Here is a 16,519-nt window from a genome sequence, read left to right as displayed (position 1 = left end):
GCTTTATATGGAGAGGCTAATTTGTTTTGTTTTGTTTTGCGTTTTGTGTGTGTGTATGTGTGACCGTGTGTGGCTATATGGCCGGTAACCGGTCAAGGTTTTCAAAATGCTAAATGACCGGCAGTCCGGTATTTTAATAAATTGGACTTATCTAAGAATCCCAACCAATCCAAACTATCATTTGTCGATCAAGAAAAGTCAAGCGATCCTAAAATGCTTTATAAGAAATCATGTTTTGTGACACTTAAAACTTTTTTTAGGTCGACTGCCGGTCAAGGTTTTTAAAACACTAAATGACCGGCAGTCCTATGTTCTCAATAAATTTGAAAAATCGAAAAAATCCATCTCATCTAAACTATCATATGTCGATTAAGAAAAGTCAAGCGATCCAGAAACACTTTATAGATCTCACGTTTAGCTTTTGGTGTACGCTGGGCTCAGAAAACGAAACCATGTTTTGTGTCACTTAAAACTTTTTCAGCTTCCTCTTTCCGGTTTCCGCTTTCCGCTTTCCTTTTTCCTCTTTCGACAATCTTGACCGGCAGTCGACCTGAAAAAAGTATCACAGAGCGTACGATGGCGAAAGACAGTTTAGCTCTTATCCAGGAAATTGCGCTTGAGTAACGTTCTCCCTTCTTATTTGCGATCAGCTCTACAAGTCTGTTGTGGTACTTAACTTACTCATCGCCATTCCGCCTGTGGTCGTGAAAACTAGGGGATTGAAAGTTCCCTGTTCGATCTCCATTACCCTTTCTGCCTCTTCTCAGTCTTCTTATCGTTCTCATGCTTCTCGTAGATCAGCTTAGGAGTCAAGTCTCTGTAAGTATGCATTGGGGTGACACACCCGAACATCGAATAATGCAGATCTGTCTCTCCCAAAACCGTCGAGCATGGATATCCAAACGGGCATCAGGGGCTTTGCTGGCGCCATGATTTAATGTCTCCCCACGCAGTGACCTCCTGAAGGACCGGGTCTACAGCTCCACATCATTACAGACCATCATCTAGCATCTACTTCCAAGTCGCGCAGTTCGTTATGGCGCTGGATAACGAACCCACCGCGGTGACACACCATTGCTTGATCCACGCTAAATTGAACAAATTGGTATTTCCCTGTCGTACGTAGCTTCATTTCCTCTCTAAACTCCTTCTTTTTCAGATTGTAATCCAGCTCTTTTAGGGGAATCACGGTCAGCCAATTTGATGATCCCTTCATTCTCTGTAGCTAACTCAACAGCTCGCTGAGCTTTTGTCGGCAGGGAGTTCTTCACCTGCTCCAGCCTCTCACCTAGACAGTCTCTTTATGTTTTCGTGTGCTCAGTTGCAGTGTTCGAATTTTTAAGGCATCTGGAGGCTGGTGCGCTTGCTAAACAATTCGTCTCACGAGCGGATTAGTAACTTTGATTGAGGATGAGGTCACTACAGGATCGGTAAATCCAAGGTCCCCCATGCGCACAGAGGGACCAAGGAGTTCAAGTGGCTGTAGGTGCGTTGGGGGTGATTAAGAAAGGTTCAGAGAAACTCGTCAGAGAAATTCCAGGAAACATCGACCTCTACCGGATATTCAAAAGACAACATTACTGGGAACGGCGCAAATGCTACGGAAGGTCCTATCCATCAAGTGACAATAATGACAAAGAAACCCTCAAGTGCCCCAGGCTCTTGGAGAAGAAAAACAGTCTTAAGAACTGAACACTGATAATAATAATAATAATAATAATAATAATAATAATAATAATAATAATAATAATAATAATAATAACATACGGATGGTCTATCTGCATGGTGCGCCTTGACAATACTACTGGCTAGCACTGAGGCTTGGTATTCACTGTATACCGTGGGATAGCTCATGTGTCGACACGAAAAGTAATAAGCCTTTGGCGTTTTCTTAACCGAAACTCAGAGGTACATTGATCGCGGCCGCCACCTTAAAAAGCCAATAGAAGACCAGCCTCTCCTTAGGCTTATAGTCAGTTTTTAATTCACTCCAGCTAACATGGTGGTGTTAACGTCCAAGATGGCAGGAAAGCAGTATTCCCAAAAAAAGAACGTGAATCGCGCTGCAAAATACGCCTGCTTTGTAGGCTAACTAAGCCGAATATACACAGCTGAATAGAAGCAAGTGTCAATTACTGAATATATTTTACTTTGTAGCGTGTTTTGAGCCATGACTGGGATTGCCTGAAAGAGACTCGTGACGAGGTTTAGGTTCTTCTTGTCACACGGAAGACTGACTGGACAATCTGCCACATATTTGGAATCTACGCCTATAAGCTTTGACCAAAGAAACAAAAAATTATTATTTAAGTCCTTAGGTCGTAGGTACCAAACATCAGAAACAAGAAATCATATCTATTTTGTAGGCTGTTGCAAAGATTTATTAGTTTCTGTTGATTCAAGGCAAATTGATTAAGGTGCAAAAAATTGATTGATTGATTGATTAACATCACATTAGCAAAAAGGGATAAAAAATTTTTGAGGCATCAATAAAGTTTACGATTTTGTAAAGCCTTTGTAGCTATGGAAATTCAATATAAACTTTCAAATGTATTGTACCATTCTCCCAGTTCCGATTATTATAATGATTCTGGCATATAAGCGTCTTACTAGTGGATCAGTTTGAGCCTTGACCACATTGCTTTTGTATCTGCATGTTCTAATATCTACAGCGAATCTATCGATAGCTTTTCCTCCTGTTACTGAGAGAAAATCCGTGTTAAATAGTACTCATAAATGTCAGGAGCCCATAACCTTTGAGCGAGCAACTTCCATGTACTAGTGTCAAGGCGTTTTCACCGACCATTTTATTCTAGAACGTTTTGAGTCTGAATTTAGGATATCTTTTAATTAGTACCAAAAACCAGTTAGCAGAACCTAGAGACCTTAGAGAACTGAAAATTACCTTTTAATTAACGACGTTTAGTTTTAATTTTTTCATATATTATATTCTTTTAGATGATTGAATGCGTTATGCTCAGGTACCGTATGACCGTGGTACAGCACCTGCCGAATGTGGTCATAGACAGAGCGGAGCTTCCTTTTTTTGCGCGAAAAAGTTCTCTAATCTCTAAAATGTTTCTAAAAATATCAAGGTCCTTAGCAACGCCGTGAAATAGGACTAGTATGGGAGTTGCTCGCTCCAGGCTAGCCTGTTCCGAGCGTTTACATAGTGGGGAGCAAGTTAAATCGTACGCGGCGAGCGCAAAAGGAAACACGAGGGGAAAAAAACGGGGGATACGACCTAATTTTTCGCCCGCTCCCCACCATCTTAACGCCTGGAACATGCAGGCTAGCTCCAGGCACTGTATCTTAGTCGTTTCACACTTCAGTGGCTTTCAACTTTGAGTACGTTTTAGTGGAGTTTTTATCCAGAGATTTGTCTATAGGTGGTGGCTTGAGATGCTTTATCAGCCTTTCTTCCCAGTTTTTCCTCTCGGCAAAGTCATTGTAGTCCAGGAAGGTTCTGTTACGAAGCGCTTTTGGAAGTTTACTGCGATCAACGCCATCAATCCTCATCACGATCACAGACGAGTCACCCATCTCTGTACTTCTGTACAGTGCCATCTCCAGTTCACCGCGGCAAAACTTGCTTGAAAGATAATTGTGTGACATAACAGCTAGCACTTTCCGACTGGTGTACACGCTTTCCGCCATGTTGTCTACCACAGGCTTGCCAACCTCAAAGTCTCTGTGGTGTATGCAGTAGTTGAGTTTGTGTTTTTCCACCAGCGGAATCAACTCTTTCTTAACCCAATTCAAGTCGTGGCTGCTGAAAGTCACAAACACGTCATATCGAAACTTGCGACCGTTGTCTTTAGTTTCTGTTAAAAGGCAAATTAATGATAGTCATATCAGTGAAAATGGGCAATAAGTTAAAGGGAGCAATTGCAAAACGGTTTACAATTCTTTTAATTCAGTCAAATACATAAAAGTTACATGCTTAGTTTTAGGAACCGGAAACGCTATACCGCCACCCTATTCATACCCCCACTGTGGTATAAGGTGGGGTGGGGGGGGGGGGGGGGGCGGGGTTGACTGGAACCCCTCCCAGGAGTTTTTGATGAGTTGCAGTATTTTGAAACGATTTTACCTTTGGTGGAAAGCATTTTGCCACCCCCCATAAGGTTTTTCTGAGTTTTTTTCTTAGAGGATAAAACATCAGTACCTGACGTTTTCAGTAGCTGTTCATTCATCCCGTTCATTCATCGCGCACATTTTGAGGCAAGTTGAGTGATTGTCAGTTGCTATGGTTACGAGGTATGACGTCATAAGTAGCAGGTGGTCAAGCCAATTTTGGGTGAAAAGACATGTTTTTCAACTTCTTTTAACAATAATAGTAAATCTTGTGGCTGAAATCATGCAAAGGGCTTATTTATGTGTTATTTTTCATGTAAAGCACAAAAAAACATCTCTCGCGGTTTTGACCTGATTCCTAATTCTTGGTAAAATTCAAGATGGCGACCATTGTTGGTGACGTCACAGGCCTCCAGCAGGGCCACCACACCAGGCTTTCCACCAAAGGTAAAATGGTTTTAAAATACTGCAACATATCAAAAACTCCGGGTAAAGGTTCCATCCACCCCCCCCCCCCCCCCCCCCCCCCACTTGACACTGAACTGGAGATTTTAGAAGAAACTGGAAATAGAGTCTTTAAAACTGAGGTTTTTTCGGCATTTCCCGCGAACGTCAAGACGTCACGTGACCAGGGCCTTGCCGTCAGGTTTGGGGTTTGAGGTTCACGTCTGTACGGCTAGACCACGCTCCAGAGGTAAGTAATTTACCGCAAGGTTTTTTTTACGTTACAACACCACAATCCCACGTTTGAGAAGAAATACAACTTTCTAGAACTCTTTTGTTTATTGGTTTTCGAAATCGATTTCAAAAGGCAATTTTTCGGCTATAATAGGAGTAAGAAAGTGGATAAATGGAAGCAAACATGTCAGCCGCGACCTATCGTCAGCAAATCTTAAGTCCCAGATATGGGCAGACAGGTAACGTGAAACCGTTAACCGCAAACTGTAGTTTGTCGTTTGCAGTAGAATGATCAAATCTCGGTCTTAAGGCCTCTAATATTAGTACCCTGAGCGCACGTCGACAATGAAAAATGTCTTATGTCCCTGGGGGATCTTCGGAAAAAAAATAATAATTCAATGTCACTTTTCCCTCTAGAGAAACTTGAAAGAAGTTAGGCATCAAAAAGTGTCAATTTCATTCTATTGTACAAGTCGACAACAATTTCTATTTTCTATGCCTTCTCTATCATAGAAAAGACGTGATAATGTATAATATTCAAACTTTGCAGTGAAACCACCGAGCTTCGACTCCTGAATGCACTTTAGTGTTGAACATTTTGGCGTCATTTCTATGGTTACTAAGAGTATAGAACATAGTGAAGTTGTGAACACCCTTACCGAAAAAAGGTTCTCCGCTATTTCTCTTGCTGCGGCATAGCCTATAAGCAACGAACGCTATGACAAAGCCCATTATTATACCACCTGCCGTAATGGAGGAAATGGCCACCAATGGAGAGCTCTTGGATCCATGCTCCTGCGGAACTTCACCAGGTTCTGTAAAAATACATGTTTAAAAGAAAAAAGGAAAAGACAGAAGTTGTTGTTTTTGGTCATCGAAAGACAAAGACTATTCTAGTGAAGTTGTCGTAGTAGATATTTTACATAAAATGATGATGATGATAATAACGGAACCATTGTCTCTAGGTTTCGTTCGTTTGATTCCAATGTTTTTATAGATTTCAAAATTAATACCAAAAAATCTTCCTACTGCTGCTAAAATAAGTTAAATATACTTTACCAAAGAAATACTTACAGTACTACCAGAAGATGCAAAAACACGTAAAAACTGACAATTTAATGTTCTCACGTTTCAACGACCTCGATCGTGATTTCAAAATGATTTCGAGCCTTGTATTTTAACATAAAGCAAGCTAAACTAGGCAACGACTACTCAATACTGTATCTAAAAAGATGTAAAATACCTGATGCTTCTTCCTTGGCCGGGAAGAGCAGGCAGATTTTTGTTGCCTCGACCAAAACATCTTTATTGAATTTCACGCCACAGGAATAATAACAACCCAAATCCTGCATGCTGACGTTAAAGAAATCAAGCCTGAGGAGTTTTCTTTTTGTGTTAGGCAAACTGGGATGATTGCGCGGTATGTCATCTCTCATTCTGTAATCCTTAGAACTGTCTGTAATTAATGTGTGGTTGACTTTCCAGTAAATAAATGGTGATGTATTCGTAAGGGCATTAGGATAGATGACTGTGCACGATAGTGTCGCAGAAGTATGAAGCTTTACAGAAACGTTCTTTGGCTGAACGGAAGGGAAAGAACCTGCGAAGAGATTTAAACTTTTGTGAGTGAGATCTAACCGTGATTGATTTACTTGTTAGTCATACCATTTATCAGAAAATTAAAACCGAAAGTCGTTGTATGATCATATATACGTAAATTAGCTATTTGGTACCGCACATTGACTTTATCCAAAAATATCACTAGAATCGTGAGCTTTTGCCCAGATTAAAGAAACGTTTTACATAATTTATGAAGACCAACTAAGCAAAACTTTTTTAGGAACTAACAAGGTAAAGACCCTACATCTAAGTGCAAAAGACGTTTTTGAAAAAATCGTTTTTAGATAAAATCATTATTTTATTTCATTTTTTTGTAATATAAAGAAAAATATCCTACCTTTTTTTAAGACATCCAGCTTTGATTGCTTTTCTGCAAATCCCTGAGTGGTGTTTATTCCACACAAGTATTTCCCCTCGTCAGCCTTCGAAAGGTTGAGTATGGTCAGCAGAATCTTGTCCAGACCTCTCTTAGATACCATGGTCCTTGCTGATTGATTAACGTAATGATTTTTGAATTTCCAGTAAACATAAGCACTGTCCTCATTACATTTATTCGGTTTGCAAGTGCATTCTAATGTGGTGTTCTTGCCTTCCAATGCTACAGCAGCAAACTGGTCCATATCATTGGGTAGGAAGATTTCTTCTGTTATCACTAACAAGAAATTAATCAGATAAGAAAATCGTGTATCTTTACAACGCCAGCTCTCCCCCTTTTCCTTCTCGTCTTAAAGGGATTGGACTATGTCACGAGGCTATTGCTGTTCTATGTTAATTCCGTGCTGATGTCATTACTTAGATCCATTTAATCAGAGAGCAGTGTTAACCTTGATATTTGTAATTGTTGCTTTTTTTTACAGGCATAGCATTAAAATTTGAACAAAGTTGGGCTAACTTTTCGGCCATGTTTTAGTCCATTGCTGATCCTTGCCATCTGTTGCAAAAGACGACACGAAACAGTTTCCCTGTCTAAATATAGTCTTAAATAGCAAAACTGGGCCATTATGTTTGTAATGCAACTGATATGAAGGCACACATTTTAGTTTTTTTTAAAAAAAAGGAATACTTATAACATGGCCCTTTTAAAAACAGTCATAATTTAAGAAGCTAGTCTCTGGACATCAACAACCCTCCTCCCTAGTTCAGCATAAGGAGCTGTACTCGTCTGTTACGTTACGCTGAGAGAATGGCATTAATTTCTGCTCAACGGTCCAACACAAGGTTCATTCATTCTCTCTTCTTCTTAAGAAAACTTTTTCGTTCCACGTTCCTAACAAAATAATTATGAACGGCAAATCTTTACTTACGTTTTATCATGATGTTGATATCTTGTGTGGAGGTACCAAACAGGTTGTGGGCGCGACATGTGTAGGTCCCATGATGGTGATTTGAAGCTATAATTAACCCCATACTTAGCGTGTTAACATTTGGCCCTCTACTGGAGGAATAGATGGCGTATGAGTTATGGTAATAACCATGATGAATCTCTACTCCATTTTTCCACCAGGAAAGACGAGGTGCGGGCCATCCACTTGCTTCACAAACCACCTTTTTGGAAAGTCCTTTTTCCACTATTTTAACGGAAGGCAAGGCCTTTAAGGTCGGTTTACCTTAAAAATAATAATAAATTTATCAAATGAAATAAAATAAAGCCCATGTGGTGCATCCTTTGAAGCGGGATTTAATGTCTGGAAAGAATAGGAAGAAAAAAAGAAGCCGACGGGGAAGAACTGAAGGGAAGAACTGCGCAGTTCTATGAACCTCGGTGTGGTTTAACAATATTATTATTGATGATAATGCATAACAGCCTGCCATTCGAAATATTTTTGAGTCTTTATCAAGCTTATCTTCGTGGAGCTGACTTCCTTGAAAACTATAGACTTTCTCGACACGGTTTCAGTTTGAAAACATTTCTTTTGTAGATGCTTATCAAAAAGTAGTAGATATATTCCAACAAGCAATATCTTTTTCCTCCGTTCAGTTTTAGGCAGAAATTTAGCTAGTCCTTCTTTGAATTAATAGAAGTTCATCTCGGCCCATATCATATGAAAGCCGAATTCAATTCCAAATATTTCTAAGTTCTTAAAAACCTTACTTCCTCCTATACTTTATCATTGCAGATCATACTCCTCAAAAAGTATCACTCGACATCCACCGAGTAATATGAATTGCGTATTTGTGCATTTCTTTCTAGAAATTCTTTTTGGGTCAATTTAGGTTTCTAGGGAAACTGACCACCCACCCCTCCCCTATGTCAACATTATCACTTAGTACTTCTTACTTAGGGCCGAAATGTTGGCTTAGGGCAGTTTCCCAGAAACCTAGATTGATCTTTCGCTGGCGCGCTGCGCTGCGCGCCGCTGCCTGGAGGAACTTCCTATTATTGGCAATAACTCAACGCCTCGATTGTATATTGACTGTACACCTTCCAACTTTGCAAAAGATCTAGAAGGGAGGCTGGTTATAAAGAAATAGCCGGGAGATTTGAGCTTATCATCCAGAAACTGCGGAATATTTTGAATGAAGATTAATGCAATTTATCTTCAAATTTCAACTTACTTGCCGAGCATGAATACAAGTTATGACCTCGCTTTGCGGTACACATGAACGTTCCGATAACCTGGTCGTGGGAACTGCTGTTAACAGACACTGCTGACCAAGTTTTGTTAAAATCTTCTTTTATATGTCGTCCATTTCTCGTCCAGTTTACAGCTTCAACAGTGAGACCACTAAAGGAGCAGTTGAGAGCTTCATTGATGACGTTCGTCCTTATTGGAGTGATGACGCAACCAAAGTTGTATTCTGACAAACAAATCTTTGCGAAAACTGAAATGAAGCAGAAGTTAGGATTACTATTTACATCTTTAAATAGACCAAGTTCGAATCGGCGTGTCTCTGTACTAACATTACATCCCAATATGCGGAGAGTAGTGAAGGGGAAAATATTCCCTTGAACCTACAGTAGGCTACTCAGCGAGCTTGAGTTTCTGTTTCTTTGTAAGTTAAGCTGCTGAAAAAAATTGGCTGGGAAGTGACATATTTTAGTCGCTAAACGCTTGACTCTAGGGGGCAAGATCAACAAAAAATATCCCCCTTAAGATGGATTACCACTGTAGAGTAATTTTCACTTGCGCACGCATTTAAATTTTGCTAGCGAAAATCAGATAGAGGCAATGTATGTCATACATTACCTCGCCTCTATCTTATTTTCGCCAGTAAAATTTACATTTAACGCGTGTACGCGCATAAAATTATACGACAATGAAAACACACCCTTAAGCAGAAAATTCTAGAACGTAAAACTTTTTAGGGAAATTAAAATGCAATCACCTGACTGACTAGCTAAAACTGCGCATTAATCACTGTCGCATTTTGACAGCACTATTAATTGAGAAGCACGCAGGTGCATGCCATAGTAACACATCAGTTTAGTAAATTTCAAGTATATTTTTCCTTCCCTTATTCTATATTAAGGACATGCAAAAAAACCCAAACTTTTAGTGCTATCTTTATTTAACACAAATGGAAAATTAGCACAAGGATTTTGTACGTATTTAAATCCATACAGAACTGTCCTCTAATAAACTAACTGCTCGCGTTTCGAAAGACTGGTGTCAATTACAGCAGAAATTTCTCAAACATTTGCGAAGCTCTCACAAACTGGAACTTGGATTGCTAATGCCAGCGAACAGAATTTTGTAATCAAGATTTATGAGTGGTGTGGCATTTACAATTATTGTTATACGAAAGTTTCACTGAAATCTCCATCTTTCAGTTTTGATGTATCATAACCTGTGTAACATGAGGATCACTGACTTCCAGAATAGTCGATCGTTTTAACCTCGCGTGAAATATTCCCATCGCAAACATTTTACAACATCATCTTAGTTTCTACTGTAAAGGGAAAATACTCAAAGTAATATATACCCGCGCGATCGAGGTTTATTGTAGTGAAGGTTATCTTTTCCTTTAGCATGCTTATAACTGCTCGCGTTTCGAAAGACTAGTGTCAATTACAGCAGAAATTTCTCAAACATTTGCGAAGTCTCACAAACTCGAACTTGGATTGCCAATGCCGGCGAGCAAAATTTTATAATCGAGATTAATGTGTGGTGTGGCATTTACAATTATTGTTATACGAAAGTTTTCACCGAACGCTCCGTCTTTCAGTTTTCATGTATCATAACCTGTGTAACATGACGATCACTGACTTCCAAAATAGTCGATCGTTTTAACCTCGCGTGAAATATTTCCATCGTAAACGTTTAACAACATTATCTTAGTTTCTACTGTAAAGGAAAAATACTCCAAGTAATATATACCCGCGCGATCGACGTTTATTGTGGTGAAGGTTACCTTTTCCTTTAGCATGCCTATAACTGCTCGCGTTTCGAAAGACTGGTGTCAATTACAGCAGAAATTTCTCAAACATTTGCGAAGCCCTCTCAAACTCGAACTTGGATTGTAAATGCCGGCGAGCAAAATTTTATAATCGAGATTAATGTGTGGTGTGGCATTTGCAATTATTGTTATACGAAAGTTTTCACCGAACGCTCCGTCTTTCAGTTTTATGTATCATAACCTGTGAAGCATGACGATCACTGACTTCCAAAATGGTCGATCGTTTTATAAACCTCGCGTGAAATATTCCCATCGTAAACGTTTTAGAACATCATCTTAGTTTCTACTGTAAAAGAAAAATACTCCAAGTAATATATACCCGCGCGAGCGAGGTTTACCGTAGTGAAGATTATCTTTTCCTTTAGCACGCTTATAACTTCCATAGTGTCGACTAAAAAATAAACACGAATATGCTAATTTAACAACTTTTCCTTTAACTGAAGACGGCAAAAAAGTGAGTTGTGATGAAATAAGTTTTCGAATCAATCTACCCTCTTTTTACCCCTTTTTAAACACAAAATATTAACTAATACAAGAAGACTTACCCGCAAAAATCGTCCATAGACTTCCAATACGAGACATCTTTTGTAGTTACAAATATACTTCGCGTAGGAATAAATAAATTCTAGACATAGATGGTTTCTTTTCCATGGGTAGAAAATTTTGTAAAATCGGTGATTGAAAACTACATTGCCGTCAGTACAGGGAATCCGTCATACATCTCTTCTGTTCAGTGGCGACAGGAATTCATATTGCAAGGAGATTGCTGTTATAGAAAAGACGGTCCTATAGCAGTTCCTGTTTTTTAATGACTTAATATTGGTATCTCGTTTCATTTGCATATTAATATGGATTAAAGGAAGAGCAAAACATAAAATATCATAATCGCTGCCAAGTTTAGAAAGGTGTAAATGTAACGTTCGGTTCTGTTGTCAAAAATAAAGAATTGATAGAAAAGTAAGAGCTTTAAATAATTCTTAAAAAAGGAATAAAACAGTTGAATCAGGTAAATTCAACATGAACTTATAAAACATTTATTTTATTCACGACTTCCCTTTCAACGAGTGACTTTGGACTTCCGCAGATTATGCTTATCTAAGAGGAAATAGGAAATGTATGTTAAGGAAACAGGAATAACTAGAAGAGGGGTATTAATTAATTCTTTCCCTTAAAAAGAGGGTCTAAAAGCAAGGAGATTTGACTTTTGACGGTTTTTTTTTTCCAGTTTTGAAGGTTAACGGTGAAATTTTAGAGCTTTTGGCGCTTGACTGTTATCTAGTGGAAATTTGGTCCAAGATTCAAGAAAATGTTAATTTCTTTATAAATTAATATTAACTGCAAGTGAAAGGTTTGACCCCAGGATCATGCTCAACCTATACTTATTTAACGTCAGACGTGCACACAAATTTATACCCCCACCGTAATACAAGGGGGGTGAGTGCTGATGAAACCTCTCCGCAGAGTTTTTTGATATGTTTCAGTATTTCGAAACACTTTTGCCTTCAGTGGAAAGCCTTTGATCTTTCTCAGTGAGGTATATTTATGGGTGGTGGCGCTGCTGGAGCCCTGTGACGTCAACAGCAATGGTCGCCACCTTGGCCGCCATCTTCGACTTTACCAAGAACAAGAAATCAGATTAAGACCGCGATAAATGGTAGTTTTTGTGTGTGACATGTAAAATAACACATAAATAAGCACTTTGCATCACTTCATCCACAAGCTTTTGAAAGAATTTGAAAAAACATGCATTTTCACACAAAAATCGCTTGACCACCTGCTAGTTATGACGTCATATCTCGTGACCATAGTAACTAACCATCTCTAAACTTGTTTCAAAATGCGCAGGAGGGATAAACAAAGAGCTACTGAAAATGTTAGTTGCTGATGTTTTATCCTCTAGGAAAAAAAATTAAAAAAAACCTCAGACAGGCGTGGCAGGGAGAGGGGGAGGTGGAAAGAGTATGCCATGCAGATGAAATATAACCGGGCTAATTATGCAGTCTTATATACAAGCAAACTGAATGTTTGAAAACGGAGACAAAATCGTGAAAGACCAAGTCATCCACGGTTAATAGGCTTATGGGAAGAGCTTGCGCCAAAAGGCGGCTTGTGTCGTATTTTTGATAGGGCTATAGATCAGGAAAGGGTTGCGATAAGGCAAGCCTAACCCAACTGTCAGGAGCTCCTGAATTGTTTATTATTCAGAGTTAGGAAAAAATAAATGAAATAATAAATGAATTTGAAATAATAATTATGATAAATATAAATATAATATTAATAATAATAACATAGATACAAGTAGTATATTTTTTCATTTCGTTCGTTATCCAATATATAGTTAAGATAATGTCCAAACGATTGGTATCTATGTCCTTCTGCCCGACGGGTTAATCTCAAAAAATAATAATAATAATTAAAATAGATACACCCATTCATTGAACACATCCACATCTGGGGCTTTTCAGTGATCAAATGGGATTTAAAAAAATAATAATTTACAGGATTACAAGAGCAAAATGTATATATACAAGACCTATTGACATCATTCGGGCGACGATTTACATTTAAATTACATTGAAATAGCTTTCTAACTTAAACTTCATACGGTCAATATATACAATACGAATTAATTATTGTCAATTTCAAAATTTATTCAGAAGGTGATTTTTTAAAGCTCTTTTGAAGGAAGCGGAATTCTTGCATAATTTGATCCTTGAATCTAGCTTATTCCAGACAGATACACATCTTTTCTGCCGTGTCACAGTTTTAAAAAGAGGAATGTTTAGTTGTTGAAAGTTCCTGGTTGTACGTCCAGATACGCTGTCCCTTGTAGTAAACATAGATGTTAATTATTCGGGCGCTTGACCCGTCATACATTTAAATTTTAAGGTAGCATCTCGACAAGACAGTTGTGTTTTTACAGGGAGCCAACGTAGATTTCTTACTACAGGAGAGATAATTATGGTCTACTTCTTTACGTTGCAAATACTTCGCGCGACAAAGTTTTGAACTTACTGTAAGTTACGAACATTTCAGGCAGTGAGGTGGATGACCATACCAACGAAGAGTAATACAGTTTGCTGAAAACGAGCGCATTTATTACGGTTTCAAGTAACTCCTTATTAAAAACGAATCTAATGCGGCTTATTTGAGATAGTTTCGACATGCAAGACGACACTGTAATAGAAATATGATAATTTCATTATCAAAAGATAGTGTGGGATCAAAAATTACTCCAAGGTCTTTGACAAATCATGAACATGCTTAGGTACACACTAGTGTTATTTTGGTTAATTTTAAAAAAACATTAAAATTGAGATTATTTGATAAGGCTTGGAATGGCAATTTTTGAAAAAAAAAAAAAATCAAAGTACTTGTACATAAATCAATACGCTCTTTTCCAGTCATTCTAGAGTGATCAAATTGGGATGGGAACATCTGGAACTCGATCATGACTAATATGCACGTTTCAAATAGACATGCAGTACATGCGTACAGTTAAAGAACAAAACAAAACAAACAATCGAGATCTTTCATGGTCAATTTGTCATTGTCCCTATTCTGTCAGTCCGTGAGATCCTACTGGTTTTTAGCATGATTTTGAAGGCTGATCTGAATTTCGGAAGACGCCAGGCGTAGAGAAACGGATTAAGCAAGGACTTCAGCAAAAAGATATAATAAAATATTGCAAACAGGTACATTTCAACAGATGTGTGTTCGCTGCAAGTTGGACAAGCATCAATTACTTGGTAAAGAAGAAACCAAGGTGTGATGCACAGGAGAAAAAGACCCAAGACTGCCATCATAGCTTTTGTCATGTTCCTTTCTCTTCTATATGCGTTCGCTACTATTTGCCCTGAATCATCCAATACACAGGCCCTTTTCCTGTTGTTTCGCAATGCAAAGTAAATACGGATGTAGAAAATTACGCTTATGAATGAAGGCAAAATGGTATGAGTTCCAGATAGGATATTTATGATGACAATCGGATGGTTAAGCTCTCTGAGCACAGTGCGGTATGCCATGTATATGCAACTGTAAGACCATATCACAATACACCAGATGGTCACTTTTTTCTTGGTGACGACGGAGGGGTAGCTCAATGGCCGCCAAACGGCAATATAACGATCGAAAGACAACGCGACAACATGTAAAACCGATGCAACCAAGAAAAGGGAGCTGACAGCCTCTATAACGTGAGCGGCGGTCGATGAGAACGTTAAAATCCACCAGCTACACAATGGGTCATGGATTAGGCCAACAAAGAAATCTGCAATGGCTTGGCTGGCGATCAGCAAATTGGACGGCACCGCTTTCAAATTTCTACTCGGGTCTTTGCAAATCGCACTGACTACCAGCGCGTTCATTAGCGACGTGGCCAATGCTGTCATAGCAACGAAAACCGCCCAGAAATATTTAAGATCGAAGTTTCCCTCTCTCCAAGATTGATTCATTCGGCTCAATGTAATAACGTTCACCATTCCCAATTTGCCATTGACATAGAGGAGGCCCTCATGTTGGGATAACAATGAGACTCAAAACAGTCTTAAACTGATTAAATTTCTCTTAGATTTCCTTTCTCAATTTGAAATTGTTGGTTTTGAAAGACAAACATCCTTTTTGAATGTATTAGACAATCAAAAATATAGGCGACAGCTGTGTCATTTAGGTTTTATTCAATGGTATCAAACCCACCAGGAGCCGGTCAGAAATGATTGTTTTTGATTCTATCAAATCAATCAAATTTATCTTGTTTCCTTTTCTTCATGGAAAAAAAGAACAAATACTTGATTTTTTTCAAGAACAGGTGACAGCCGGAAGAAATGAAATACATTAAAATCTTTACAAACGAGGGCAAACTTATAAAATTAGAACTCGAACTTTCTTGTATTACATATTATTATTGTCGGAGTATTATTAGCATCATCATCATCATTATTGTTATTAGTATTAGTATTATTATTAGGAAAATGTATTAGACTTATTGTAAGCAATATCGCAGTTACAATTTTAAAGAGCGAAATTTTGGATCATTTTGTATTATCAATACTAAAAAGTGAATTTCTTAACTCTGTCACTTAAACGAAGCCAAAATACTACAAAGAAGACAATTTGAATTCATAAATTATTATAATGCTCGCAGATTGTTACTTAAAACTAATTGGTTTTGTGTATCGATAATTAAAGAAGGCAAACGTTTGGTAAAAGTTTGCTGTGAATTTGTTTGAATCAGCGATTGCTAGAGATGTTGTTTAAAACAATCCATAGAAGTCGTCATTAGGCACTTTACACTACAGAGGTTTGTGATAAAGTTTGTGCAGTCAGTGAGACGCTAACAAAGCTTTTACTTGGATCTAATTATTTTTTGTGGGCTATATATGATGGACAGCTCATTAGACCTTTTAGCTTAAGGGCCTCTTCACATAAGCCCGGTTGACCGGGCTGGCTCGGTTACCGGGATGAATTTTGCCTTGGGTTCATATGAGAAATTTCAGCCCGGTTTCCGAGATAAGAAAAGGCCAAAGATCCTGGGGACGAGTTCTGGCGCCAAATTCGGGAAACAAAGCAAACATAGCGAAACACAAAAATTTTAACTTTCGGGCCTATCTTAGCATCGGTAACTCTTAAAGGTGTATCACTGCAGTTAAATGGGATGCTTATGATGTGGAAAATACAGCAGGCAATGCAAGACGATGTCACCCGGACCGCCAGAATTCATCCCGCCGTTCATCCCGGTAACCGGGAT

At 38.5% G+C, this 16,519-nt stretch overlaps 2 protein-coding genes across 2 annotated transcripts; both read right to left on the bottom strand.

Moving 5' to 3' along the window:
• Window positions 1-2,354: 2,354 nt before the first annotated feature.
• On the bottom strand, window positions 2,355-11,549 carry LOC140945156 (uncharacterized). The gene is made up of 7 exons (XM_073394217.1): window positions 11,319-11,549; window positions 8,907-9,198; window positions 7,680-7,984; window positions 6,713-7,027; window positions 5,999-6,355; window positions 5,415-5,570; window positions 2,355-3,824 (listed from the first exon to the last, which is right to left on the bottom strand). The coding sequence occupies exons 1-7, from the start codon at window positions 11,353-11,355 to the stop codon at window positions 3,322-3,324; spliced, it is 1,965 nt and encodes a 654-aa protein (XP_073250318.1). The 5' UTR covers window positions 11,356-11,549; the 3' UTR covers window positions 2,355-3,321.
• A 2,407-nt stretch (window positions 11,550-13,956) lies between these two features.
• Window positions 13,957-15,254, bottom strand: LOC140945155 (adrenocorticotropic hormone receptor-like). The gene has a single exon (XM_073394216.1). The coding sequence runs from the start codon at window positions 15,252-15,254 to the stop codon at window positions 14,313-14,315; it is 942 nt and encodes a 313-aa protein (XP_073250317.1). The 3' UTR covers window positions 13,957-14,312.
• Window positions 15,255-16,519: the final 1,265 nt, after the last annotated feature.

Source organism: Porites lutea, chromosome 8, assembly GCF_958299795.1.
Source record: "Porites lutea chromosome 8, jaPorLute2.1, whole genome shotgun sequence".
In the NCBI taxonomy this organism is placed as follows: domain Eukaryota; kingdom Metazoa; phylum Cnidaria; class Anthozoa; order Scleractinia; family Poritidae; genus Porites; species Porites lutea.
This window is presented reverse-complemented; position numbering and strand designations above follow the sequence as displayed.